This window comes from Caloenas nicobarica, chromosome 5 (genome assembly GCF_036013445.1).
Source record: "Caloenas nicobarica isolate bCalNic1 chromosome 5, bCalNic1.hap1, whole genome shotgun sequence".
Classification (NCBI taxonomy): domain Eukaryota; kingdom Metazoa; phylum Chordata; class Aves; order Columbiformes; family Columbidae; genus Caloenas; species Caloenas nicobarica.
The window spans coordinates 36,424,843-36,451,623 of NC_088249.1; the positions used below are offsets into that span (position 1 = coordinate 36,424,843).

The 26,781-nt window shown below is 45.6% G+C and overlaps 1 protein-coding gene across 4 annotated transcripts; it reads left to right on the top strand.

Moving 5' to 3' along the window:
• The first annotated feature begins 680 nt into the window (after positions 1–680).
• Positions 681–24,580, top strand: EXD2 (exonuclease 3'-5' domain containing 2). Of its 4 annotated transcripts, XR_010606333.1 has the most exons (11): positions 1,147–1,265; positions 2,070–2,476; positions 4,249–4,505; positions 5,581–5,707; positions 6,503–6,822; positions 9,064–9,170; positions 9,379–9,514; positions 10,273–10,629; positions 11,782–14,600; positions 24,116–24,242; positions 24,532–24,580. XR_010606333.1 is itself a non-coding variant. In XM_065636814.1 (9 exons), the coding sequence occupies exons 2-9, from the start codon at positions 2,138–2,140 to the stop codon at positions 11,996–11,998; spliced, it is 1,860 nt and encodes a 619-aa protein (XP_065492886.1). In that variant the 5' UTR covers positions 681–770; positions 2,070–2,137; the 3' UTR covers positions 11,999–15,852. The 4 variants fall into 4 exon arrangements, 2 of the variants coding, with proteins under 2 accessions (XP_065492886.1, XP_065492884.1); XR_010606334.1 differs by lacking the exons at positions 24,116–24,242; positions 24,532–24,580 and adding an exon at positions 18,712–18,743; XM_065636814.1 differs by lacking the exons at positions 1,147–1,265; positions 24,116–24,242; positions 24,532–24,580 and adding an exon at positions 681–770 and having other exon boundaries at positions 11,782–15,852.
• The last annotated feature ends 2,201 nt before the right edge of the window (positions 24,581–26,781 follow it).

Genomic DNA, 26,781 nt, shown 5'->3' on the forward strand with positions numbered 1-26,781 from the left:
TTTCCCATGGTTTCAGTGCCCCCTTCAAACAGATGCAACTAGCTGGGTTTCTAACAGCACAAAAATTGGTAAATATTAGGAATAGCAAAGGAATTGGAAGAAACGGGGTGCTCAGATCCCTTTCAGTTGCAGTGGAATTTGGGCTAGGAACTTGGTTTTTTTGACAATCTCGGCCTCGAGACTCGATGATCACCCTGCACACGGCAGCTGGCTGTACAGTCGTCATCCCTGCGTTGTGGGGTCACAGTTCTGATCTCCACACTTGTTCCCCACACGTGAGCTTTGCCATAATAACTCCTCTGTTAAACTCTTCATCCCTTCCACTTGATTTTTCCCTTTTTGTTTTCTTCCAGTTTGCCACTCCAGATATGGCCGCGGTTCGCTTTTGGTTTCCCCCGTCTTGGGGCCGCCACCTCCAGCACAGTGCCCGAGCCCCAGCCGGGTCCTGCCGCCCCGGCAGCGGCGAGACAACCGCACAGCCGCTCCGCGGGTACGGGGCCCGAAGTGATCGAGGTGGCAGCCCCCCCGCCCCTGTGCGGAGGATCCGGGCACAGCAGCCCGGTGCTGCACGCCGGGCCGGTACCGACAGGCGCCGCACGCCCCACCGCAGCTGCCCGGCCAGTGGCTGCCGTACAACATGGCGGCGCCCACCGTCCGCTCGCACGGCCGGGAAAGAGGAAGCGTCCGCCACTCTAAGCCTCCCGGTGTCCGTGACGACTACCCCGCAAGGGGTTCCTGCAGCCGGAGACAACCGTTTCGCGGAGACGCAGGTAGCGGGCCGGTGTGTGGGCCGGGCGGCGGGGGCCGGGACGGGAAAGGTTGCTGCGCGCACCGCGGGGGCGGGCCGCGCCGGCAGGTGTCCCGGCTGCGCGGGCTGCTGGGCTCGCGGTCTCTCTGACCGGGCCCTCGACGCCTCCTACCTGCCCGCTTCCCGCGGGGGCGGCACCCCCCGGGAGAACTACGACCAAGCCTAAAACGGGCAGCGCCTTCGCCCTGCTGCCAAGGGGCGCTGCGGCCCGTCCCCAGCTGCCCCCATCCCGCCGGGCCTGCGGGGAGGCCCAGAGGAGCGCTCGCTTCGGTTTCCGAGGGGGCCGGGCCGGGCCCCGGGCTGACCCCGGGCCGCTGCCGGCCGCGCACCGCCCCATGGCGGGCAGCCTGGGCCTGCTCGGCCCGGCCCGCGGCCCCGCGCTGGGGCTGGGCTGGGGGCGGTTTGGCGCATCGGGGCGGGATGTGCCTGCGTCCCGCGGTTCCCCAAGAGGTTGCCGGTAGGTAGCAATAATTGGGCCTCATCGCTTTCAGTCTTCTCGTTCAGTTTAAGAAGCGAGAGCAAATTACCTGTTGGTTCAGAGCGTTCGGGCAGGTGCCCGAGTCGCCTCCCTAGGTGCTGTTAGCGGTTGTGCTGGGCTGTAGCAGCACCCGCACCACAGCTTCTGCCTGTGTTGAAGAGTGGGTAAGGGCAGACCTTTAAAAAGAGCGTGGTGGGCTGTGGAGATGGGGATGCAGGGGCAGGACTGATTTCTGCCAGGGAGCTCATCTTTTCTTGTGGTAGAGGCAAAGCTATGTTATAAATAGGTGCTGCTTCTTTAGGGGTTTTCAATGCCTGAAGAGCCATTTGACCTTAATATGGATGTGAATGTAATGGGCAATGTCTATTTTTCACTAATGCATTAATAGACATGCTTATTCTGCAGTAATTTAGTCTTGTTTAGGTTGATATCGTTCCAAACTGAGCTAAAAGATGTTAATAATATCCCTGACTATTTTATTTTTTTTAAATACAAGAGTTTGTGGAAGCATCTAGTTGCAGCAGTATAAATCAGTGGATTGCCTTTAAGTTTTCTGATGGTGTGATGAACAGCAGCGTTCAGTCTCCTGTTACTGCCCTGTCGGCTGGTGCAGCAGTCTGTATGCTGAACCCCAGTCTTTCAAAGTGAGACTCGGTCCTTCTTCTGTCAGGATTGTGAGTTGTGGCTAGAACCTTGATGTGATGCCAGTGAGTGTATTTAATACCTCTAAACACGTGTAATTAAGTCGTATTTAATTTCTACCTCTCTCCTTTTTCTTTGCAGGCCATGATAAAATCCTACAATGCCATTTTGAGTGGATGAAGTGAAGGGAGGAAAAGTGGCATAAAAAAATGCCCAAGCAAACAGCAGTGACAATTACTTTGGCAACCCTGCTTGCTGTTGCGGTGGGGGGCCTGGTTTTGTGGAAAGCAGCCCAGCGTCGGAAAGGAAAATCACGCTGTAGTAGTCAGCGAGAGGAAGCAGCTATAAACTCAGGAGAAGAGAAACTGATTAAGACAGAGGATAAGGAGGTGCTTCCCTTCTTCAGATCTCCCACCTCTTCCTGGGTAGCGAGGACCCTTGGTGCAGACGTAGTGATAGTTTCAGAGCAGGAGGAGTGGGATTGTGTTGAACCTTTGCTGAAGAAGGAGCTGGAGCAGTGGCCAGTGCTTGGAATTGATTGTGAGTGGGTGAGTGATAAAGAAGCACCTCTCCTTTCGGTTCCAAATTGCAATGGGAAGTCACCTGGGGAGGAGTGATTCCTTTGCTTGAATGGATACAACAGGACTGACTATTGAAACTGCCTGTGTGCTTATCTATCATGACAGCAGTGAAATAGCCACTAATTTTGATTGTTCTCACATTTAAATGTATTGACTGTAAGTTTTTAAGTCACTAATTGTATTCATTTGCTGAGCTCCTGTGATTAATCGACTATACTGTGGTGCTTTAAGCCCAGCAGGCAACTAGGACCGCGGCAACTACTCCCTCACTCTTACCTCCCCTCTCGCAAGCGGAATGAGGGAGAGAATTGAAAGGGAAGGGAGAAACACTTGGGCTGAGAGAAGAACAGTTTAAGGAGACAGATTAATAATAATAATATATATAAAATAAGTGATGCACAAGGCGGTTGCTCATGTACACTGGTCACGTGCAGCTGATCCCAGAAAAGCAGAGATTCAGACAGCAGTTTGTGCTCAAACATGATCACAGTGAACAGCCAGTCCCAGAAAAGAGAGCGCCCTGAAAAGAGAGCAAAAAGGCAAAAGGACAAAATGCCAAAAACTGGCAAAAGGCTAAACTAACACAGAACTGATGAGCCGGAAAAGTTGGCTCCAGCTATATATAGGCCATGCTGCTAATGACAGGGAATAATCTCATTGGCCAGCCTGGATGTCAGTCTAGGTGCTGTCCTGTCTGTGCCCCCTCCCAGCTTCTATGTGCACCTGCAGCTGGAAAGTTGAAAAAGTCCTTGGTCTCCTTGGCAAGAGCCAAAACATCAGTGAGTCCTCACCTTCTTTCCATACCAACTCCAAAACACAGCCTGGCTACTGGAAAGAAGAGCATGGGAAGTTCCATGTGTTATCACATTCTTTTCATATTTAATCCAAGACAAGAGACTGTGCTAGCTACTAAAAAGAAAAGATTCTAACTACTTTGAAGAAAAATTAACTCCATCCCAGCAGAACCAGCACATGTACTAAACATAGTTATAATTGTATGGCTAAATATAGCGTTATGTGATTTGTATAATATCTCTTTAAAGGTGATTTACTAGAGGTAGCTTGGGTTTATACTGTTTTAAATCCAGCTACATACTTAAAGAAAAAAATTCTTGAGAATAATAAACCCAAAAAGGATAACACTGATACGTAGATATGCATGATGTTTCAAAAAGATGGACCCAGTTTCAAAAATATAGTGATTTCAAATTGGGTCCATCTTTTTTAAATACCCCGTAACTCACCGGGACTACCAGAAAGCAAAGTTCTTCTTCCCGTTGTACATTTGCCTGTGTGGACTCTGAAAACAGGCTTTGAGTCATTTGTAAATCCTGGCTTTGCCATTATTTTAGCTGGAAATTTATTCACCTCAAAGTCATTAGTATAAGCCCCAGTTAAACAATGTGTTTGCCATAAACATTTATGTAGTGGGTGGCTTTGTGCTCATGTGGATTAAGAAATGTGTCTGATTTCTTCCACCAGCTCAGCTATGAGGGGGAAGGGTAAAAGGGGAAAGGTTTCTGTTGTGGGAGTGTGGCAAGAAGTAGCTGGGGGACAGTAACACTGTGAAACAGATGACATAATTTGCTGTACAAATTAGTACAGAGATATGTAACAATACTTGACTGTATGAATTGATAGGTATTTACTGTCTTCAGTGGTCTCTTTTGCAATTTGTTTCAGCTCCAGTATTGCTAATAACACTGTAAACCAGACTCTGCTTTTTGTCTTTATTTCAGGTATCTGTGGAGGGAAAAGCAAATCCTGTATCTCTCCTACAGATGGCTTGTTCCAGTGGCCTCTGCATTCTTGTTCGGTTGTCCAGGCTTGTTGCCAGTGGACAGACTATCCCAAAGACCCTGTTGGACATCATGGCAGATAGTGCTGTGTTGAAAGTTGGAGTAGGATGCTGGGAAGATGCTTGCAAGTTACTTCATGATTATGGTCTTCCAGTCAAAGGGAGCGTGGATCTTCGGTATTTAGCCATGAGACAGCGGTGGGTGTCTGAAGACAGAGGCAGCTCTGTTTGAGGCATCATTTGAGTGGACATATTTTAGAAGTAATTTGCATATGCTGAATGATACCTGGCAGATGCGTCTGCAGTTCTCAGGGTGGTTTTAGAGCATCAGTATTGATAGCTGCAGCCCAAGAACATGTCATGGTTCTGTTCTATGGTCTTAACGGAAATGAAATCTTCACGAAGATTTCATGTGCTAATTGTGTCTGTTAGTCTTCTCAAGCGATATCCATATGGGCTTTGCTGAGTATCATGCTTCGGCTTGTAAGAAGCCCAGGCACAGTGATGTAACGCAGTGAGAGTGATCACCATGTCAACAGATGTTTGAATACACTGCCTAGAAGTGTGGAGTAAACGTGCCAGGGGCACGTAGGTGGAACTGTTGAATTACAGAATTTCTTGAAAAATGACTAAAATAAATCAGCTCTATTTTTTTTCTTTTAATAGCAATGCTTCCATTAAAAGGTTACAATTATGAAGCCATTTTCTCATCCTTCATTTTTCCTAAAATAAAATTATTTACTTGGGAATATTCTTCACATACAGTATATGTGTGCCTGTGTGTGGTGTTAGTGGTCTGGGCATGGATTTGCTGACCTGATGGTGCCTTTTTGGCACTGAGGATGGAATTCTTGTCTCTAGTGGCCAGGATTCCTCGGAGTCATTCCTGGCTCTCATGCTCCTGATGAACCCCTGGGCAGGCAGTCCATCACACTGTGATAAACCTCTGTATTTCAGAAATGGGTAGCTCAGAGCCAAACACTGCAGCCTTGAGTGTTACCAACACCCAGCCTTGAATGTTACCAACTCCCAGCCTTCCTCGTTTTGCATATCGCAGGCACTAGATAATTACTAAATCTAGAAAGGACATTTTAGCAGAGGGGAGGGAAAGGGCCTGTAAAGCTGGCAGGCTGCTGTGTGATGTTTGAGTGGAAGTCATGCATCGTGTGTATTGCGTTCTGGCAGGTTCAGGGTGTATGAGATGATTTGAACTTGCATGGGCATATAGTTTTGTTTTTAATATGTTTGTTTCACTTTCTTTGTTAAACTGAAGGAAGGATCTACTTCACAACTGCCTTAGCCTGAAGTCTTTAGCTGAAAAAGTCCTGAACTGCCCGCTTGACAAGTCTCCTCATGTGCGTTGCAGCAACTGGGAGGCAGAAGAACTGACACCAGATCAGGTGTGTCTTCCACTTCATGTTTTGGGAGAAAAAGCAACCGTTTTAGTAGAGAAGACGCATTACCACAGGGAGATCTGAGCCTGCTTTGAATTCTGCCTCAAAACCTTATGTGTGACTATGGCCTGAAGTTAATTTCAGACTCTGTGCCTGCGTTTCCCTCATTTTCCATGAGGATAATTATCAGCTGTTCTCAGTGCATTCTTGACCCTTGTTTTCCTTTACTCCTGAAAGTTCTACAAGACAAGATCACTTGAAGAAGTGTTTGTGCACCCAAAACCTCACCTTTTTATTATTTTTTTTTCCTCCAATCTATAGAAGTCAGTGCGATATTAGAGAGACGCCCTGGAAACCTTCTTCATTTTTAGACCATTATGGTTTCCTTGATTGCTCACTTTCTTTAGTTATGCTGCAGATATCTACAAAATCAGTGACCAGTAGAGGGAGTGACAGGATAAATAACCACACTGAATATTTGTAGACACTGCCTCAAAAGGCAGCTTTTTATTGGTTAAGGGAGAGCTTGATGGGCCAGGAGAGCATTTGAGGCCTGGCTGACCTGAATTTTTTTCAGTCCCTTGAGGTTCTTGGAGTCACCCGTATTTCAAGTCTGACTGACCTTAAAAATCGTGGGGTGTGGTAATGTTATGAAGGTGTCACTGAACTGCCAGAACTTTGCCAGAACTTCAAAAGGAAATGAATCCAGCTTCTGGCTTTACTGTACCAAGTGTGTAAGACTGATAATGGTTGGGAGTGTTTGCTGTTTGTCAGTGTCTTGATGTCTACGCTTTTCTGCAGGTTCTCTATGCTGCCAGGGATGCCCAGGTCTCAGTGGCTCTGTTCCTTCATTTGCTGGGATTTGCCAGCCTCCCTGCTACATCTGAAGTTGAAAACTCTGCCACTGTGTGGGAGAAAGCACTGGGTAAATGCCGGGGCTTGGTGGATATCCCATTTAGAGGAAGAAGGAGTGGCAGCACAGGAGAGAAGAGCGGAGAGGGACGCTCCCCTCACAAAACAAAGAATCGGAAATCTGTCAACAGCCAGCCCTCTGGCAGTCAGCAAGTGAGAGATCCCCGGAGGCAGAAGCGAAAACCTCTGGGCGTGGGATATTCTGCACGGTAAGACTATGAGCACATTTTACTCTTCGTAGCGCGGAAAGAAATCTTTGAATGGTGCCTCATTCTCTGTTGGTTAAGCAAAGTGGATAACATGAGCTGGGAAAGGAAACACAGGTCCTAACAGTCATGGGAGCCTGATCCTCTTTCTATTTTCCCATTTCCCTCTAGGTGGTATTGAAAGTGGGGGCAGCACTTGGATCTGTACTAGGTCATGAGCAGTTTGGGGAGTTGTCTGTTGGCATTTACTGCCCACACAGCTGTGCCCTGTCTCCTCCAGGGAGAAGGTGGCAACTGCATGGGGCTTGCTCTGTGAGCAGGGTCTGCCTGGTGGGCTGCTGTTTGTACTGTGCTGCCTCAGGTCACTGCAGCCACAGAGGTACCAGGGCACTTAGCAGAGGTGACAGCTAAGGTTAGGAGAGGTGAGACATGGTAGGTGAGGTGCCAGAGGGTGCAGGAACAGGCTGCGGCAGCATCAAAGCACTGCGCTTCTGTGTTGGCCAGGAGGAGGGAGGAGCGAGCAGTACTGCTTTGGCCTTGCAGAGGCACCTCTTGCTGCATTCAGGGTCTCTGTCCCACAGGCGATTTTGTGGAGCAAATCCTGAATTCTTACGGCCTTTTGCTAATGAGAGTTCAGTTGTTTTTAAACTAAAACAAGTTGGAGAAGTCTCTTTAGCCAAATTGCAGTGGAAGATGTGGAGGGCTAGGATGTTTGGTTTTGTTTGGATACAATCTAATAAAATCTATCACATGGATGTAGGAAATAAAATTGTCTGTAATTAGCATTTGTAAAGAAAACCAGTTATTTTAGTATTTGTTTTCTCATTTCCAAGTTTATTGGCTTAGTGACGGAGGCATTTTAATGTAGTCAATAATAATTGATTTCATTAGCAGTCATTAATGATATCGTGTTGTACACACCAAGTCCTTCCAAATTTATCTTTTTTGTTTTAATTGGAGCCTGTGTCATACAAAATAGAAGGATCGCCCCTCAGGGGCGGATTAATATTTAAACAAAATTGCATTCCAAGCTAAATTGAGATCTCCTCGTGTTTGTTTATTTATTGTTTTTAACTGCACTTGACTTCATGAGAAATCTGTAGACTCTCTGTTTTTTACAGTTTCTCAGCAGTGTCTCTCTGATCTGTAATAAGACTGAATGTGATGTCAAGAGTCATTTTCCACTCTTGCTCTCTATAAGCCTGTTTAGTTTTAAGTTTATTCATTTTGAGTTGGGAAGTACTCAAATTATCATGGTGATTGAGCTGAACTGGTGATGCTCAGTGGAAGGAGACCTTCTATATTGTTGTTATTGTTTTATTGGGTTTTTTTCCCACATGGACCTCGGAAGAAATCGTTTTGTCAGATCACATAGACTCTGGATCAGCCTTTTTAGCTGGTAGAGCTCTGCCGAGTCCTTACCTATATGAACTTGCTGGAGAGAAGACAGGAAACTTTTCCACAGTGTATTGTGACATGTTTGTATCCCTGGCCAGTTCCTCCCAGGTACTCCCCAAGACCAGCCTGCTCTGCTCTTCAGTTTTGTTTGAAGGAGATTGGCAGAGTAAGGAAATGTTTTATGTAAAACAGAGCCCTTCCACGCTCTGCCACAAACCCCCAGAGATGGCCCAAGCAGGACTCTTGGCCACTGACACAGGTGAGGTGCCTATGTTTCAGAGGGCCTCAGTCCAGCTTTGTTATTCCCATGGACTTGTGTGTTTGGGGCTACAAGAGCTGGTTTGTCGCATTTCTCTTGGATGAATGAAGTAATAGCTGTTCACACTAAGTTTTAGAAAAGTCATCTTAATAAAACATTAAAATACAGGCTTGGGCAGCTGATCCTTGAAACTGCCTTGTCTGTAAGTTGACACTGCCTTTTAGCTTACTCTTAGTTCATCATCTTTCTTGACTTCAGTTCTCTTTTATTCTCTATGTTTTTTTTTTTTTAATACTGTCATCATTGATGGCATCTCTTTGAAACTGTGATTCAGAGTTAATTTCTATTGGCAGCGGGAGAGCAAAGATACCTTACAGTCAGCTGGTGAACCCCAGGTAAGTTTGTAGATGTTCTGCTTCCGTTAGCAGCAACCTGTGCAGTGCTGAGCACCCTTAAGTGTGTGTTTAGGGGCGCTCCTGTGGTTTGGAGGAGGCTGCATGTATTTCGCTGTGGAACACATGGCTACAGAGAGCTCTGGTTTTTTGGCATGCTGTTATAGTTGCTGTAATGCTGCCCTTGTTTCATAGAAAATCTCCACTGTATGACAACTGCTTCCTGCATGCACCAGATGGACAGCCTCTGTGCACTTGTGATCGGAAGAAGGCTCAGTGGTATGTCGACAAGGGGATTGGAGGTGAGCATACCAATTTTCTTGTTGGTATTTGAAATATAACTTTTTTTTCCTTGTTTCTTAGATAATTGGGCATGAATTTTTTGTATCCTTTCTTATTGAAAACACTATTGGGAATTCACTAGGATGACTCCTGCGTTTTAGCATCTTTATTTTAACTTTCAAATACATTTTTTTCTGGAATATTCTCTATTTTCTTTTACCCTTTCAGAGCTAGTTAGCACAGACCCATTTGTTGTGAAGCTGCGGTTTGAGCCTTCAGGACGTCCTGAGTCTCAAGTTGATTATTATCTGACCGTCAAAGAGAACTTGTGTGTTGTATGTGGCAAGCGAGAATCCTATATCCGGTGAGTTGTTCAGTGGTTTAAGAGAAAAATGTGTCTTTTAAAACAGGACTGGGGTCTGCATCTAGTTTGGCATCCAGAAACTTGGTTAGTGGCCTGAAACATCACACTTGTTCACATCCTGGATAGGTTATCTCTGTTTGAATGCTCTGTAGTCGTATGTGTCTGGGTAAGTTTGACACTGAACAGGCCAGCCTTTCCTCTTCTTACAGAGGCAGGAGGTATCAGTCCTTGAAGAGAACAAAGCGCATGGAAGCTGTATGTGCTGCAGTTTGAATGACAGGGTGCAGCAGTATGCCAGCACACTGTTCTAACGACGTTCCCTTCTGAAAATAGCTGTGCTATTCCTTCTACTACTTAGTCCTTATAGTTTCTTAAGGATTAGGTGAGCCTGAAGCTCATGAGGTCACAAAGGGTGAGATTTTTGTCTTTGCACCTGCTGCTGTTTAGCTGAGAGGTTGCGTCTCTTAGTGCATTGCTTTACTTTTTTTTAATGGTATGAATCACTTTTTTTAATTGAAAGCAAAGAAATTTTGGAAGGAGAAAAAAAAAGAGAAATGCAGAAAGCTTGTGAAGTACAAATATGTATTTTATAAAAAGAAGTTATAGGACCTATTGCTACACTGAGGGCCTGATCATGGAGATCTTTGTTTTTCCTGAACTTTTAGTATTAGTTGACCCTTTGTGGGCCAGGAAGAGGAGAAACTGGGAAGCAGCAGCTCCAGGCAAATGGAATGAGCTGGCTGGTTTGTCTTCCCTAGGAAGAACATTGTCCCTCATGAATACCGAAGACACTTCCCCATCCAGATGAAGGACCACAACTCTCATGATGTGCTGCTACTCTGCACGTCCTGCCATGCCATCTCTAATTACTATGACAACCATCTCAAGCAGCAGCTGGCTGAGGAGTTTGGTGCTCCCATCGGCTCCGAGGAGGGCATGCGCCTGCTGGAGGACCCTCTGCGCAGGCAAGTGCGCTCAGGGGCCCGAGCCCTGCTGAATGCAGACAGCCTGCCTGACCTCCGAAGGGCAGAGCTGCTGCAAAGCATCAAGGACTTCTTTAACACAGAGGCAGTCACCCCAGAGATGCTCCAGGAAGCAGCTGGTCTGGAAACCAGGTATAACAAGCCCATCCACAGATGTAACGTTTTAGTCATTTATGTTAGCACATAAGTTCAACAAAAAGTTGTCTACGCGGAGAGCATCGGGCAAATTCTTCTGCAGCAAAATAAAAGAAAATCCAGTAGGATTTGCAGAGCTGAGGATCACCCATGCTGACTTCCCTCCCCTGCCCTCCCCAAGGCTTTTTACTGAAAATAAGACACACCCCATTGCTGGTCTCTTTGCGATATTGATGTATCTTCCCTAAAATAATGGTGTGTCTGAATTCGAGACTACTAGGAGTTGGTCTGCATAGGAAAAAAGGTCCTCCAAAAGCATAACCTTTTAGCTTGTATAAGGCTGCAGAGTCTGGATTTATAGTATTTTGATGCATTTAAATAGAAAGCAAGGATAGGAAGAAGATAATTATATGTGCTGTAGCCTAAGGCTCTAAGCACACAGCCACACTGCATTTCTTACTGTGTTTTTGTTTTTCACCTTCTCCCCTCAACCCAATAGTGGTCTGTGAACTGCAGCTCTTGTTGCTTCCCCTTTCCCTTTCTCTTCCAGCAATTTCCTTCAGATCTTGCTCTCCATGTTCTCCTCTACTATTTTATACTTCTTTTGAAGGACAGATCAGGGAGGGAGACTGAAAGAGAATATCAGAAGTCTCCTCTCTTTCTCTTTCTCAAAGTCTCACCAAATATCTTTTCTTAACTAGTATCTGGTCCCTGCATAAAGTCAGTGTTTTCTCCTTGTTAAGATCACTATTGTTTTTAATGTGCCAATGTTACAACTCTCAGCCTATCTAGTCAGGGAATTCAGTGGCAGGATCAGGGCTCTGGAGTGTCATATGCGCCTTGCCTTGAGAAATTTGCAGTCTGTCTCCTGAGGAGCTTGTAATGGACCTTGAGAGCCTTGTTAGTGTTGCTATAAAAGAATAACACTTTCTCAGTTGAAATAAACCAGCTTCCCAGTGTAGCCATGTTCCAGAAAGCAGTCTGTCATTGAAGCAAAGCTTAAAACTCTCCCTCCTGGTTAGCTTACCATGTGTCTGTAATTAAATTCCACAGCTGAAAGTATCTTCAGTGTCTTGATGTTCATTGTAGACAAGCCTAGAGTCTGACAGTGGGCTTGTGTGAAAATAAACTCTGTTTGTGTCCTGGCAGGATCTGCAATGAGAGCTACATGCCACATGGACTGAAGGTGGTGCAGTGTTTTGCTAAAGGAGGCCTGCGCTCACTTATGCAGTTGGAGAGACGCTGGCGGCAGCATTTCTTGGACAGCATGCAGCCCAAGCACCTCCCAGAGCAATGGTCAGTGGACCATAACCACATGAAGCTGATCCGAAAGTATGGGGAAGATCTTCAGATTGAGCTGTCATGAAACCAACTTCTTCGACTCTAGATCATAGAATCATAGAATTGTTTTGATTGGAAAAGACGTTTAAGAAAATTGTGTCCAACCATTAACCTAACACTGTCAAGTCTGCCTCTAAACCATGTCCCTAAGAACCTCATCTGTGTGTTTTTTAAACACCTCCGGGGTGGTGACTCAACCGCTTCCCTGGGCAGCCTGTTCCAATGCCTGACAAGCCCTTCCGTGAAGGAATTTTTCCTAATATCCAGTCTAAACCTCCCTGGCGCAATTTGAGGTCATCTCCTCCCATCCTGTTGCTTGCTACTTGGGAGAAGTGACCAACAGCCTCCATGCTACAACCTCCTTTCAGGTAGTTGTAGACAGCGATAAGGTCTCCCCTCAGCCTCCTTTTCTCCAGGCTAAACAACCAGTTTCCTCAGCTGTTGCACATGAGACTTGTTCTCTAGACCCTTTACCAGCCTTGTCACGCTCCTCTGAACTCGCTCCAGCACCTTAGTGTCTTTCCTGTAGTGAGGGGCCCAAAACTGAACACAGGATTCAAGGTGGGGCCTCACCCGTGCCGAGTACAGTGGCACAATCACTTCCCTAGTCCTGCTGACCACACTATTCCTGATACAAGTCAGGATGCTGTTGGCCTTTTTGGCCACCTGGGCATACTGCTGGGTCATGTTCAGCTGGCTGTCAACCAACACCCCCAGATCCTTTTCCGCCAGGCAGCTTTCCAGCCACTCTTCCCTGAGCCTGTTGCGCTGCGTGGGGTTGTTGTGACCCAAATGCAGGACCCAGCACTTGGCCTTGTTCAACCTCATCCAATTTGCCTCAGCCCAATGATCCAGCTGGTCCAGATCCCTCTGTATGGCCTTCCTACCCTCCAGCAGATCAACACTCCTACCCAACCTCGTGTCACCTGCAAACTTACTGAGGGTGCACTCGATTCCCCTCATCTAGACCACTGAAAAAGAGATTAAATAGAACTGGCCCCAACACTGATCCCTGGGGAACACCACTTGTGACCGGCCGCCAACTGGATTTGGCTCTGTTCACCACAACCCTTTGGGCCTGGCCCTCCAGCCCGTTCTTTACCCATCGCAGAGTATACCCATCCAGCCGTGAGCTGCCAGCTTCTCCAGGAGAATGCTGTGGGATACAGTGTCAAAGGCCTTACTGAAATCTAAGTGTACAACATCTACAGCCTTTCCCTCATCCACTAAGCAGGTCACCCCATCATAGAAGGAGATCAGCTTGGTCAACCCACCTGCATTTCATAAACCCGTGCCGACTGGGCTTGATTGCTTGGTTGTCCTGTATGTGCTGTGATGGCACTCAGGATGATCTGTTCCATGACCTTCCACAGCACCAAGGTCAGACTGACCGGCTTGTAATTCCGCAGATCCTCCTTTCAGCCCTTTTGTAGATGGGCATCACATTTACCAAGTTCCAGTCAACTGGGACCTTCCCAGTTAGCCAGGACTACTAGTAAATATTTGAAAGTGGCTTGGTGATCACCTCTGCCAGCTCCCTCAGCACCCTTGGGTGTATCCCATCTAGTCCCGTGGACCTGTGTGTGTCTAAGTGGTGCAGCAGGTCGTCAACCATTTCCCCTTGGATTATTGAGGCTTCATTCTGCTCCCCATCCCTGTCTTCTGGCTCAGGGACTGGGTACCTGGAGAGCAACTGGTCTTGCTATTAAAGACTGAGGCAGAGAAGGCATTTTGTACCTCAGCCTTTCTCTCATCCTGTGTTGAGGACAGCGTGTAGTGGACAAATGTAACTGAAGGTGGAAGGACTTTTTATTTCTACGTCTCCACTAACATCTGGGCCTGCGTTTGCAAACAGGCAGCAATGGATTTGCCAGATTTGATATTTTATTGAGTTAAATCTGTGGACTTGAATTTTCAGGTGGTTTTGAATTTTTAATCCTAGTCTGTCACTGACTACTTCAGTGCAAGTGACATGCTAAGGGAACTTGTCTTCTCAAAGTGACAACAGAGAGTTATTTTCAACCCCTGGGGACGGGTGGTGCCTCCAGACCATCTCTCTTAACACAGAGCACAATATATGAACATTTCCAGGTTTTCTAACAGATACATGTGCACCCTTAGCTGCACCTTGAGAGTCTCCTGATAAAAGTCTTTTCTTTCAGTTCGGTTGTACTCATATGAGTTCTTCTCAGAGAAGACTTCCTGCCAGAGAGAAATTCCTTGTTTGGAAGTGGCAAAGGAACCTTACCTTTTTGGGTTTTTTTCAGATTCTGAGCTGTATCAGCATTGCATATAGGCCTCAGTTAGTTCCCTGGTGGCAGATGCCTGATGAGAAGTGACACACTGTGACTCTGGCAGTATGGAATCTCCCATGTCAAGTCTTTCCTTATACAGTTTCCAGCCACACACAGTCTATAAAAACTGTTATTTCCTGCTTCCATGTGTTTATCCTGAATAGCTCTTGTTGGGTACCTTTTTATATCCAACTGAAATGGGATCAAGTGTCTTAAAAGGGATGAGAGGAAACAAATTTTATTTAAAGACTACCATCTTTTAAGATGTCAGACCATGTGTGGCAGAAGACTGGAAAATCTGATGTTCTGTTCCTGGATTTGACATGTGTGGTGGTGAGCAGGTCATACTCTCTCCATACCTGTTTCCCTGTCTCTAAAATGGGACTAATAATACTTATCTATCTCACAAGGGTGTTGTGAGGCATAATTAATTCATGTGTTTTTTTCTAAATGCTTTGAAAATATAAGCTAGTGTGTGCAAATTATTACTGTTGTTTTTTAAAATGTGCTGCTGTCTGACTTTGTTAAATATTCATGGTTTTTTGCCTGGTGCTAGCCTTTAGTTAAATACAACTTTTAAAAAATACATAACCCTTCCTGTGAAATCACTTCTGATTATTTTGATTGCATGGAATGAGTGTGCTTGTCCTCAATGAGGAAGCTATGCTCAACTTCTATAGGTCTCTGTAAAGAAGTTTCAGTAAAACCATTAATTCATACCTCACACTACTGCATATAGCACATTTGATCCATATTTTATTATAACATTTGGGCACAATTGTGGACCTGTTTGATTGTGGCTGAAACTCTCCCTTATCAGATAATTCAAGAAATTTCTCAGGCCGGGGTGGAAATCCAGTTTGTAGCAGAGACTGTTTGAGTTAAGTAGAAGCCATGGAGAAATGGTACATTAATGCCATCCCAGAGGAACTGCAGTGGCAGCCCAAGGACAAGGAATCAGAGATTAATGACAAATACTACTTAGCACAGAGCTGCAAATAAGACCATTTTCATTATAAGCGCAATTTCTTTCCTTTCCTGTATCACTGACAGGTCTTAACAAAAACTGATCTAGCCAAATGTGTTATGTCTCTGTGCTCATTCACACAGCTGATTGCAATCTCAGCAAGAACCTCCCGTCTACAGCAGCAGTTTGAATGTAACTGTTTCTCTCCAAAGCATTTTAAGCTTGTGTTCAGATAGTGCTATTTCCTATCTGTAGTGTCATCTGATCAGGGTGGCAGACCTCTTTATATGGCTCAGAAGCTCCTTTTCAATAATCAGGAGTACAAGGTGCCCATCTCACTTCTTCATCTTTGTTTTTTCTCCCCTTTTTCTGATACAGGAATTCCTGATAAAGCTGTCCTTGTTTAATGGAACCCATGTGCTGACCACAAGGCTGCTGTCTTTTCTGTTTGTAAAGTTGATAAAATGATGTAGAGACAAGAACTAGACTACAGGTCCTCTAAATTTAAGGAGTCAGTGGTATCACTAAAGAGAGGTTTTTTTCCAAATAATTTGTTCATAAATAGAAATTTGCAAGCAAACTTCCTTCATAAATATATGCTTAACTAAGATTCTTTGTAAGATATCCTTAACCTGCATCATTTTAAAACAACCTGAAAGAGGAGGGGAAATGGTATATTTATTGTGTAGAAAGACTATTTTTATATGATTATGATTTTAAATTTTCTGCCAGTCTATCGATAAAACTTTCATGTATATCTGTCACTAATTGTTAAATTCAGTAAAAATCTGCTCTTTTACCAGACTTACCACTACTGAAGCTCTTTTTTCCTTCTTTGCATGCCTGCTTTTCTCTTCTTTTCTTGTGTCTCACCCTGTCCTTGTGAGTCCGTTATTCTGTACAGTCACACCTGGACCTGAACCTCTGAGTTTGCCTTTGCAGTGCCTTCCCTGACCTGTCTGCCAGAGATCGGCCGTGGAAGAGCCCCTGCTGGCAGCAGCGCTGCCCTTTGAAGCAATGCGGTAGCAAGTTTGCTCCGGTAGACTTCGATTTGTTGTTCTTAGGCTTTCGGTGGATTCAGGTGCTGTCCTGTCGTGTTGGTCAGTTACGATGGCTACAGATCCACCTTTTTAAACCAAAAACTTCGATTTTGCTCAGCCTGAGCATTCATCTAGGTTGGCCCAAGTATCTTACCTATACTAGGACTCTCCTGCGCCAAACCATGCACACCCATTTTGTCTGTAGAGAGAATTGCTATGCCCCTTTGTGTGGGCAGGCTTTCACAACACGGGACTTTTCTTTCCATCACTTGTCACTTTATGTTTCTAAGTTTGCCCAAGGTACGTCGCCAGAGATGGGGGAAAGAAATTTTTGTTTTACCTGGCGCTTGATGCCACCTGCCTCAAACTGCTTCTTGCAGGTTGGTAGGGAGCACGCTCCAGCTGCTGAGGTTCCCAAACCTGTCATAGTTTATGAATTCCCCACAGAACTTGCCTCCATCCTTTTTGTTTCAGGCATTTCACCCATGTGAAATGGATGTGCTTTTCTAAAAATATGAATGGGTACATGTTTCCAGACGCACTCCTCTGGAGCAGGAGCTGCCAACAGCCCCTGTGTTAGGTTAGCTTGCCTTTCCCCGTGGCCTGCAAACTGATTTCTGTCTTCCCAGACACTACAGGTGGCGTTTTTCTTGGCTTTGCAGTAACTTAGACGTTATTGCAAGGTGCAGGAATTACCAGCCGAGCAGCATTTTTGATAGCCTGGCAATTGGAGGTGATCTAAGTGCTGCATTTCTGGGTAGACCATACACGACGTGTTAATTATGCTGCTGACAGGCTTGGCATTCGGACTGCCTTGGTTTCCCTCCTTGACAGTCTTTAAAGGTCCCAGCTGTGACATCCATGACTGACAGGACTGAAGACAACATATGTCCATGGGCTTCTTGCACTTTTCTCTGGAATTCACTAATGGCAGGGGTGGGAAGCTATCTTCCTGTTGCACTTCTATTGCTCTGGCTCCCTAAGGAGTATCTGAACTTCGCACTATCTGTAACATGGTTTGGGCAGGTTTTTTTTTTCAGTCAAGGCGACGTGGTCAGACTTGAGAAGTACCTCATTGCCCTGACCCTGTGCCTAAATGCCTTTGAGGAGCTGGGCCCTTTGCATGTGTGGAGAGAGCTTTGATAATAAGCCGTTGCCAGGAGCCCTTGCCAGTGTGCAGTGTCCTATGCTGATTTAGAGGCGCCTCCAGTCTGAAACAGTAGGTCAGTTCCCATCACTAGTCCTTCATCTCCTTCCTTCAGGCCTCCACGGTAGTCTAGACCTGTTCTGTCTTCTTCACTCCCACAGTCTGACACAAACTGCCATCCCTTTGATGTACTTTGGGAATAAGGACCATTTTAAAGCCCTTTCCCTCATTTCTATGTAGTGCTGTGTTATTGACATAAGAGCTTTCCCCCCGCCTCAGGGGCACATTATTCTGGAGAAGGGAGAGGTAGTTGGAGATAAGTGCAAAGAAGATGCATCCAGCTTTTCTCTGTGAGTTATTCAGGGAGCCACAGTATCCCCTCTTGTGGTAGCCCCACATCAAGGGAGTTCTGTTAAATGCTTTTACAGGAAGAAGGGGTAATGCAAGAAAGCCAAGATGGTTAAGCTTAATAGCGGGAAAAAAGCGCAAAAAGCCAAATAAACATGCTTGGTACGTAGTTTCCCATATTCAAAAGAGATTCCTCTCTCACTGTGAATTCCGCCCTGAACAGCAGACAGCTGTGTCAAGGATCATCTGCACCAAGGTTAGAGCTGAATCCTCTCTTCTCACTTAACTGTCATGGTGCTTGTTTCTGTCATGAATTAGCCAGTGTGATACTACCTGGGGTCTCAGTGGTGTTGGTCACCAGGAAACAGAGCAAACCCATCTTTTATTCTTTTTCTTTGCAAGCTATTGGATACGTTCTGTTTCAGAGATGGGGGAAGTGCAGAGAACTGAAAAAAAAAAAAAAAAAGTATGGAGGCTTTTATTGTAAAATAGAGAAGTCATCTTCAGATAACAAGAAATCATTTCCTTGTACAGGAAAAACTCTAGTTTCAGCTATAGATTATATAAAATATGGCTTCTGTCTTTCTTTGCTTAAAAAATTGAAAGATTGTGCAGTAGTTAAGGAGCAAAAAAGGGAAGACATTGATATATCTCAGCACATATGTGACAAGTCTGGGAAGAAGATACTAGGCAGCTGTCAGAAATGCAGGCTTGGGAGAAAAACTGCCTGTTGAAACTCCCTCCACAAAACACTGGTGCTCTAAGAGGCTGTTTCACATGGTAGTGTGCTCTGTGGGGATCTGACATGCATCTGTTTCACACTGATTAACAGCAAGTCCTTTCCAAATGATTGTCCTTTGAAAAATGCCAAAAAGTACTTTGCGTCAGCTGAAATCTGCCAGTCACTCTCCCCTTTTTCCTCTGTGGCCTGACTCTGACCAGGACTTTCAGCCAAAAATAAAAGCAGAGAGACTGACTGCTGGTGGCAAGTTATGCAAATCAGAGTGGGACCTCCTTGCAATGCACTGTGAGTAAAAAATCATTATCCCTACTTGTCTAGCAGGGGCTATGGAGAGCCCAAATCTGTGCTATGTGTATATAGTTTTATGTCAGATTTTTGCTATTCAGATAATTATTTCCATATGTTTTAAAAGTGTTACACCCTCTTCTTTCCCCTTCTATTTCTCCTGTGATACACATTGGTAGCAATACTAGATGCTGGTCAGCTGCACACCTTAAAGCACTGTGCTGATGTCTGAAAGACCAGTTCCATTTTACAGATATTTTCCCCACACTAGATAATGAATCAGTCCAAGCTGTAAGATTAGAACTTAAGAAATCCTTACAGAGCCCTGGAAGACATCAGACTAGACTGCCTGTCTCTTGACAAATTGGTTATGGGGTAGAAAACTGCCTTCAAGTGCATGTTCCGTGCATGACAGCCATAGGTGACAACTGCCAGACGGTGCTGATTGTTAGACCCTCAGGAATACCCAAGTATCTTTTTTTTCTCTGCTTTGTAAATGAGCATTAGGACTCTTAATGCCGCTGGGCTCTGGCCCCATTAGCTCCTTGTGACCCCCGTTCTGCTCCGCTGCTTTCAAGGTTTCCAGTGTGTAGTGAAATATTGGAGGGTGCTTTTGCTACCTCCAGTGTGGAAGCCCTGCTGCAATTTCGGACAAAGAAATCAGTAGGTGTACTGTACACCTGGAAGTAAGAGCTAAAGAAGTGGGTTAGCTTTGTTTCACTCAGTTGGAATAATCACCAGTTAAAACCAGGAAGACGTGCTGCTAGCCATCATCCTTTAGCTGGCTGTGTTTCACTCCTGGCTGTGGCTAGTCAATGGGTCGATAGCAAAAGCTTATTTCTCATGACAGGCTGCAGTAGGGGATGAGGAGGAGAAATTGCTGTAGCTAGCAGGTTTGTACTTGGGTAATCACCCCAGCTGTCTCAGCCTGCCTTGCCCTAACCTTGGAAGGAAAGAAGCTGAGGGAAGCCTGGAGGGGTCCTTGTCCTCCTCACTGCCTCTTTTGCTCAGGACCTGCCACTCTGGAAGGTGCATCCTGTGCTCTGCAGGGGACACCAGGATGGGAATGTGCCTTATGAGCAAAGCCCAGAAGAACTGAGTTTGTCTAGCTTAGGGGAAAAAAAAGATCTGAGGACAAGGAGATAAATAAGAAAAATGTTGTGGTGCAGAGGAGGGGGATTTTTGAGGTCTGCTTTCTAGTCTAGCTACAACAGGACGTTATGGACTTAAATGTCAACAAAGGAGATTTGGGCTAGTCACAAAGAAAAGCTTCCTTATGGTATGCATTGCTTCATGACATGGATCACATTGCTTCCTCACAAGCACACTGACTGGCTCCCCAGCTGCAAAGCATCTGTGCTGCCCACCGACAAACCTGGAGGTGATAAAAACTAAAATATTTCAGCTAACTCTGTCCATGGCCGTTCTGCTCCCATACATGCTATGTGCCCTTCAGCCACCCGCTGCCAAGACTGACACGCAGCGCTTCTCTCTGAACCGCTTTAATTAATGTGTCCCTGCTCGGGATTTTTATAGCTCTTAAAAACTAGCTGTGAGTGGTATCTTGTATCAGAGAGAGGTTTTATATCACTGCTGTGAAGCGTGCCATTGCTACCGCTGAGGAGGTGACCTTGGCATGTGTTCCCTCCCCTTCGCTCCTCGCACTATGTGTTAGCACCACGCTTTGCTCTTCCAGTCAAATGCCTCAGAAAAGGACAGGAGCCAAATGGGGCTTTTTTTAAAAATGCAACTTCATAGCTTTCCAAAAATCCCTGCTCCCTTAGAGAAGAAATACAAAAAACAGATTTCCAGACCTAAACAAACTTTCTCTTGCCAAATAAGCACTCATTTTTTAAGCCACAGAACTTTACTTAGGGAAGATGATGAAGTCAGTCACCTCACCAGCATTATTCTTCCATAACTGTGAGGAGGTTTTTGGAGAGAGTGTGTTTTTTCTTTTTTGTTTGTTTTTTTTTGTGTGTGTGTGTTTTGGTTTTTTGGTGTTTGTTTGTTTGTTGTTGTTTTTTTAAAAATGTTTGTTTGGGTGTGGGTTTTTTTGTTTGTTAGTTTGTTTTTCCCTCCTGGGAAGTTAGATGGACAAGGAAACAAATTGTACTGGAATCAAGATGGGAAAATCATGCCAGTAGAAACAACACAATTTTCTCACTTCTGACTTTACAGGGCTATGCTTATATCCCAAACAAAGATGAAGGGGCAAGCCCGGAAAACACAATCAACTTGAAGGGGATTCCAAAAGCTATGAGGTGCTGTGTTTTAGGCACATACTGCCAAAAAATACCCCATATGATCCACGAGGGCAGCGATGGATGAGGATGTAGGAGTTGGGGTGCTGGACTGAAGCAAAAATCTAGTTAGTTCAGGATAATTTCTCTGAATTTAGTGGTCAGTCATGAGAGCTTGGTTCTCCCTAAATAGTTTATTTTTCACACTTTGTATTTTCAAGGTGAAAACCAATTGATATTTCTTGTGGTAGTTTGAGGACAGCTAGACAGAATTTTTCTAGCAAGTCTCCTATCACCAAGACATGTGGCAGCACCTGCCTTGCTGGAGATGAGCTGTATGGTCAGCAGGATTTAATTTCACCTTCCCCTCTCTAAACACCAGGCAGTCTGTAGACTCTCAATGAGTCGACTGTCTGAAAAACGTCAGCTAAAGTGACTGCACGTGTTCCTACCAACGCGAATTCCCAAACTGCATTTTAGGGTTTGAAGACAGTGGAGAAAGATACTGATTGATATGACACTGCTTCCGTTTGCATGGCTGAAAGGCTCCTGCATGGAGGGGCTGTTGGTTAGTTAACAGGGCGTTTTACTGGGAAGAACTTGAAAGTCTTCACACGGATTGATCTTTGAAGCACTCTGTTCTCTAGCTGGTTCTCCACTTCTTTTAAGGATGGGAAATGCAGGGAGTAATGGTAAACATAGTAAGGGTGTCTGTGGAATGAAGTGTGCGTGTTCAGGCACATCCTGTGGTAAACTACACAAACTATTTTGCACATTTTAACAGTAAAGACTTCAATGCTCTAGGCGTGCTTGTTTGATAAGGCAAAAAAGGCTTTTCCATCATCCTTCCTATGTTTGTCAGTGGATTGTGGTGATAGTGACATGAAAAGATGTAGAGGAACAGTGTCAGAGACACCTAATCTGGCTTCCCGATTACAATGTGTGGCAGAAGAATATCTGCTGCCCTGCAGATTTGACATAGAGGGAACAAAGAAGGGATTCAAGTTGCCCTTGTTGTCATTGCCTCTGCTGAAGCTGCTTGCCCATCAACAGCTGCACTGTGCTCACCAAGCCCTTGTAAGGTAACTTGATGATGAGCCGCCGGGGAGAGGGACCATAGTGGCAAGGAGACAAATGAGCAGATATCATCTGTTCAGGCTTGAGGAACACTATGGCTGTGTCTTGAGCAGCAAAGTACTGAAATGCCAGTGGTCCTTACTAGTTATGCCTACTAATGCCCACTGAAATGCACCAAATGACCTATTTTCCAAGCTACCACAGATAGCCTGAAGAGGACCCTCTGGATGCATCTCTCTCTGTCATGAGAGCCAGAAAATCACCTCTGGCTTGCATGCCGTTAATTATTATTTTGATTGGGGGTGGATTTTTGGATGGTCTTTTTGTTTATCTAACCAAAATTTGATCTGATGCTGTCAAGGGGGGTGCGAAGGTCTGTTGCGTGGTTATAGCTCATTCCCCTGGCAATGCAATGCTATAAACACCTTGAATCCTGCAGCTGTGTCCATCCTGAGGAAGCTGCACTGGTTTAATACTGTCAGTATGTTAAAGCAGCGCTGTTTATGTACCAACAAGCTCCTCTGTCTTTAACAGTGAAAACACGCAGTAAAAAGACAACATTTTTTCTGCAACAGAGAATAAAAGGTGTTAAATCCATGTGTCCCCACCTCAGGCTCCCAGTGAGGTGCGTTTATGCGCTGCTGGCAGCCTGGACCACTGCTGCGACCCAGCAGACTTGTAGAAAGGAGCTTGCTGAGGAACTAGGCACTGAGGTGCTGCTGGACTGAGGCGGGAGGTTGTCACAGCAGTGGGGCCAGCCTGTCTCGGGAGCAAAGGGGGAAGAGCCAGTCCTGGGGAACGGAGCTCCTCCAGTTCTCACTTCAGTCATTGCAGACCTCATGATTTCGCCTTTTGTTCCTGTTCCCTGTTAAATTCACATCAAGAAGACCCAAAACACACAGGACAAATGTAGGAAATACGTCACTGCTCCTTCAGACAGCTCCTGTGGGAAAGTTTGCTCTTGTCATTTTTATAATCTCAAATCCCTAGAAAGGGCTGATGGTGCCCCAGTAGCTGAGCTTGAGTTCAGCAGTGGGCGGTGGTAGGGCATTGCACCTCAAGTGCAGCATAGCTGGAAATGGTCTAACAGTGCTGGAAAAAATGGTTCCCAAATGCAGCAAAATAGCTTTAGGGGAAAAAAACCACCCCACCAATACAAAAAGTGAGTGAGACTGAGGCATTTTAAGGACACCAAGCTTCTGAACAGGGTTTCAGAGCTGCAGCTGATTGCTCTTCAGAGAGCAGAGGAAAGTACTTTCCTTAAGGTGTGTCTATCTGCCCCGCTTCTTCATTTCTGACCTTCCTGGCATCCATAATCTACCTTCTGAATCTTGCTGTCAAAGCTGTGAACTCCTGACTTCAACAAATCCACAACAAAGCATGACACGTGGGCTGAGGTCAAGAAGTGACAAAATCAGCTGAGGCACAACATCAGAAGTACCTTCAAACTCTTCTAAATCTTGATGCGCTGGCTAAAGGACATTTATTGACTTCTGCTCAGCCCAGGGGCAAAAAATGGGCATCTGAGTGAATGTGCGGAGTCTGCGTCAGTTCAGCCCATGGAAGACAGTGCCAGGTCACTGGTTCTAGAGTTTTATTAGTGAAGGAGCTGCATCTGAGCCAAAAATGAATTGCAAGTTTTGTTATTTATACTGTAGTGGCCAGTGGCCTAACTATGCATGGAAATTTGTGTGAGCCCCAGTTCATGATGAATGGTCAATGACCTAATGGTCCGATGCCAGCACAAATAATTTCTGCTGCAGATGATTTAAAACAACTTCATTTTTAGCTGGATGTGGTGCTAATGGCACCCCAGATAATAGCCAGATCTCCTATCATCCTTATTCCTCTCCCACAGCACCCCAGATTCAGCAAACCTCAGTTTTGTCCTGCTTCATTTGCAGTACGAGCAATCCATCTTCTGTTTTCCTTCTTCTTCCTTACCATACAACTGATTTCACTCACTCTGGTAATTGTGCTCTTTTCTTTCTTCCAGCAGGCTTGTCCTGAAGCATCCAGGGCAGTGCTGAGTGTGCCCATGAGAGGAACAGCCTCCTGGCTTTTCCTTGCAATGCATGGGACATCCAGCCGAGGAATTCCTGGCATTCCCCGAAATCACTCCTCTGGTGAGCAGTTTCTTGTTGTGGCTCCCTCTGAGACTCTAGGAGGTTGGACTTCAATTTCCAGATCCGTCAGACATTTTTCATTGTGATTCCCATTTGTCAGTCTCAGCTTTACTGGCTCAGACCTTTAATTTCCCACTTCCTCACATCACAGAAGGCTGTCAATCTCTGTTATTTAATGACAGGGCTAGTTTTCTGCTAGTGAGCAGAAAACGCTTCTCTTCCTGCACTATTGATTACACTTTCCCATTGCTTATTCTTGTGTCTTTTTTTTTTTTTTTTTTGGATCCAGGTGCTACAAAGAACCTGAAGGAGGAGAAGGCAGGAAGAGGGAGATGGGAAGAAGTGGAGCATTTGCTTCTCCTTGCCCATTAAGGACTGGGGATTTTCTTTCCCTGAGTGTGGTTGTCATCCTCCGTCTTGTTGTGCAAATCTCCTTTCTCCATTTTTTTTTTTAAACTCGGTCCATCTTCCCTTGTCATGTTGCAGTCCTTCCTCTCTGCTCTCCCATGCCTGGTGCGCATACAACCTGCTGAAGAAAACCCTTGTGTTTCTGACAGTGTCTCACCTCTGCTCTGCAGGGGGATGCACAAGATGGATTTGTCACATATAATTTTGTGTTTCGTCACTGTGTGAGCTGGTCATAGATCAGCGAAGGCCACCTCCAGGTTCAGGCGAATGCTAAGGCTGCAAGGGCAGTGGTGAGATTGTGGCCACACAAATCTGTACTCGTTTCAGTCAGGGGGCAGTGTTTAAGCTGGTTTCTTCTGATGCTTTCAAATAAGTTTTAGACATAGATCAAAGCAAGAGGCTCGAGCTCACTTAAATTATCCTTTAAGCTGCTGTGGGGAAAATGGCATTCAGGCCAGGTCTGGAGGAACAAAGTAAGCTGCACAGAAGCTGAGACGGCCGCACTGGAGAATGTCGCTGGCTGCGTGTAAAGGTGTCCAACAGCTGCCACCAGCCTGCCCGCGCTGTCCTGCTAGCTCCAGCTTTCTACCCAGCGGGCCATTTGCACTGGTGTGTGCTCAGAGACAGGCAGCTACAGCCAGGGCAATTCTTGGTGCACCACGCAGGGTCCATCTCCTGAAGTGCCACTGGAACAGCAAAAAAACATTTGAGGATGCTCCTGCCAGAGGATCTGGCTGAGAGCTGCTGAGAAGGGGTCCTGGCCTAGGCCAGGCTGAGAACTGCTGCCCCTGTGTTCAGAGCGATCCTCTGCCCCATGCTGTGGGGTCACCCTGCTCCACTCTGAGGATGTGGGCTTCCCCTCCAAGAGGAGATAGCACTTGGTGATGATGACAGACCCTCCTGGGCTGCTGCTGAGGGCCTACCTGTGTTAAGGAGATAGCCTTCATCTGTACATGGCTGGCAGCACCCTTTCAAATAAATCCTTTTTATTTATTTACACATTTTTAAAGGGAATGTTTGCCAATTTGAAGGCTGATCTCTCTCAGCAAGAAGAGAGACTGGGGAGTCTGAGGCTGGCCAGGGGCCAAGCCCAATATTGCAAGCTGGCTCTTGCGTGTTGTATTGCAGTAATGCACAGTCCTTCTCTGATTTGTCACCCCTTTGGATATGTAAAGCACCCTGCCTGGCAGGGTTCACAATAAACTTGTGCATGGGATGTGATGACTGGACTAAAATATAGGGATAGGTCCGCCTTGGATGAAATGTAACCCATCCTGGATACAGTTGACTGATCTATTCTCCAGCAAGTTAATGTCCATGGAAAAGGTGCAGGTATGTTCCTAAACCAGAGGGACTCATGGGTGCTGAGACCTCAGGTTTAATCGTCTCTTCACATCCCTAACATGCAGGAAATTTTCACAATTCTACCTTTGTATCTGACCCCTGACCCTGTACTGAGTGAAACCATACCCTCTTCAGTCCCAGATCCAAGCCCCTGCAATGCTCTGATAAATTTATACCTGGCAGGCCCAGCTTTAGTGTATCAGTTCCTCTGCAAGAAAAAGAAGAGCTGGCAAAGGAGGGGAGAGCAACTGGTTTTCTGATTTACAGATGTTTCTTTCATAAAGCACCTCAAAAATGACAATTTACTAGGGCAGCTTCTGAGAAACAGAATGAACCTCCTTTCCGATACATTGGAAATGTCCATTTGTTTCTCCATCTCTTCCTGTGTTTCATTTTATTTTTTTTTAATTTAGATGCTCTAAGAATGACAAGCATATTTTTCCTTGGAAATACCAGAAAGGTTTAGTCTCAGGCCAATATCTCAGGAAAATAATTACCTGCAGCACGCTCTTCCCCAGCAGAGGGGTATGAAATGTGGCTCTTCTCTTTGGCACCCCTGCTCAGAGCAGAGTCTGATGACATTGGATCGTTGCTCTTGAACAACAAGCCATCTTAAATCTGGATCTTGCTCTCACTGCAAACACTTGGAAGAGAAAGAAATGCCCGGGAGGTGCCATAAGGCCTAGGAGTGGGAACTGGATTTTTAAGTTAGGCCTCAAAGCTGACTTTCAGGGGTGGTGAAAGTGGCCTTTGGTGTGCCAGAGCTTGGAGGGCACAGTCGTCACCA

Excerpts from the sequence above, each read along its gene's own strand:
- EXD2 (XM_065636814.1), top strand. The coding sequence starts at position 2,138 with ATGCCCAAGCAAACAGCAGTGACAATTACTTTGGCAACCCTGCTTGCT. Across the intron at positions 4,506-5,580 it reads TATTTAGCCATGAGACAGCG|GAAGGATCTACTTCACAACT; the intron begins GTGGGTGTCTGA and ends GTTAAACTGAAG. Across the intron at positions 10,630-11,781 it reads GCAGCTGGTCTGGAAACCAG|GATCTGCAATGAGAGCTACA; the intron begins GTATAACAAGCC and ends GTGTCCTGGCAG.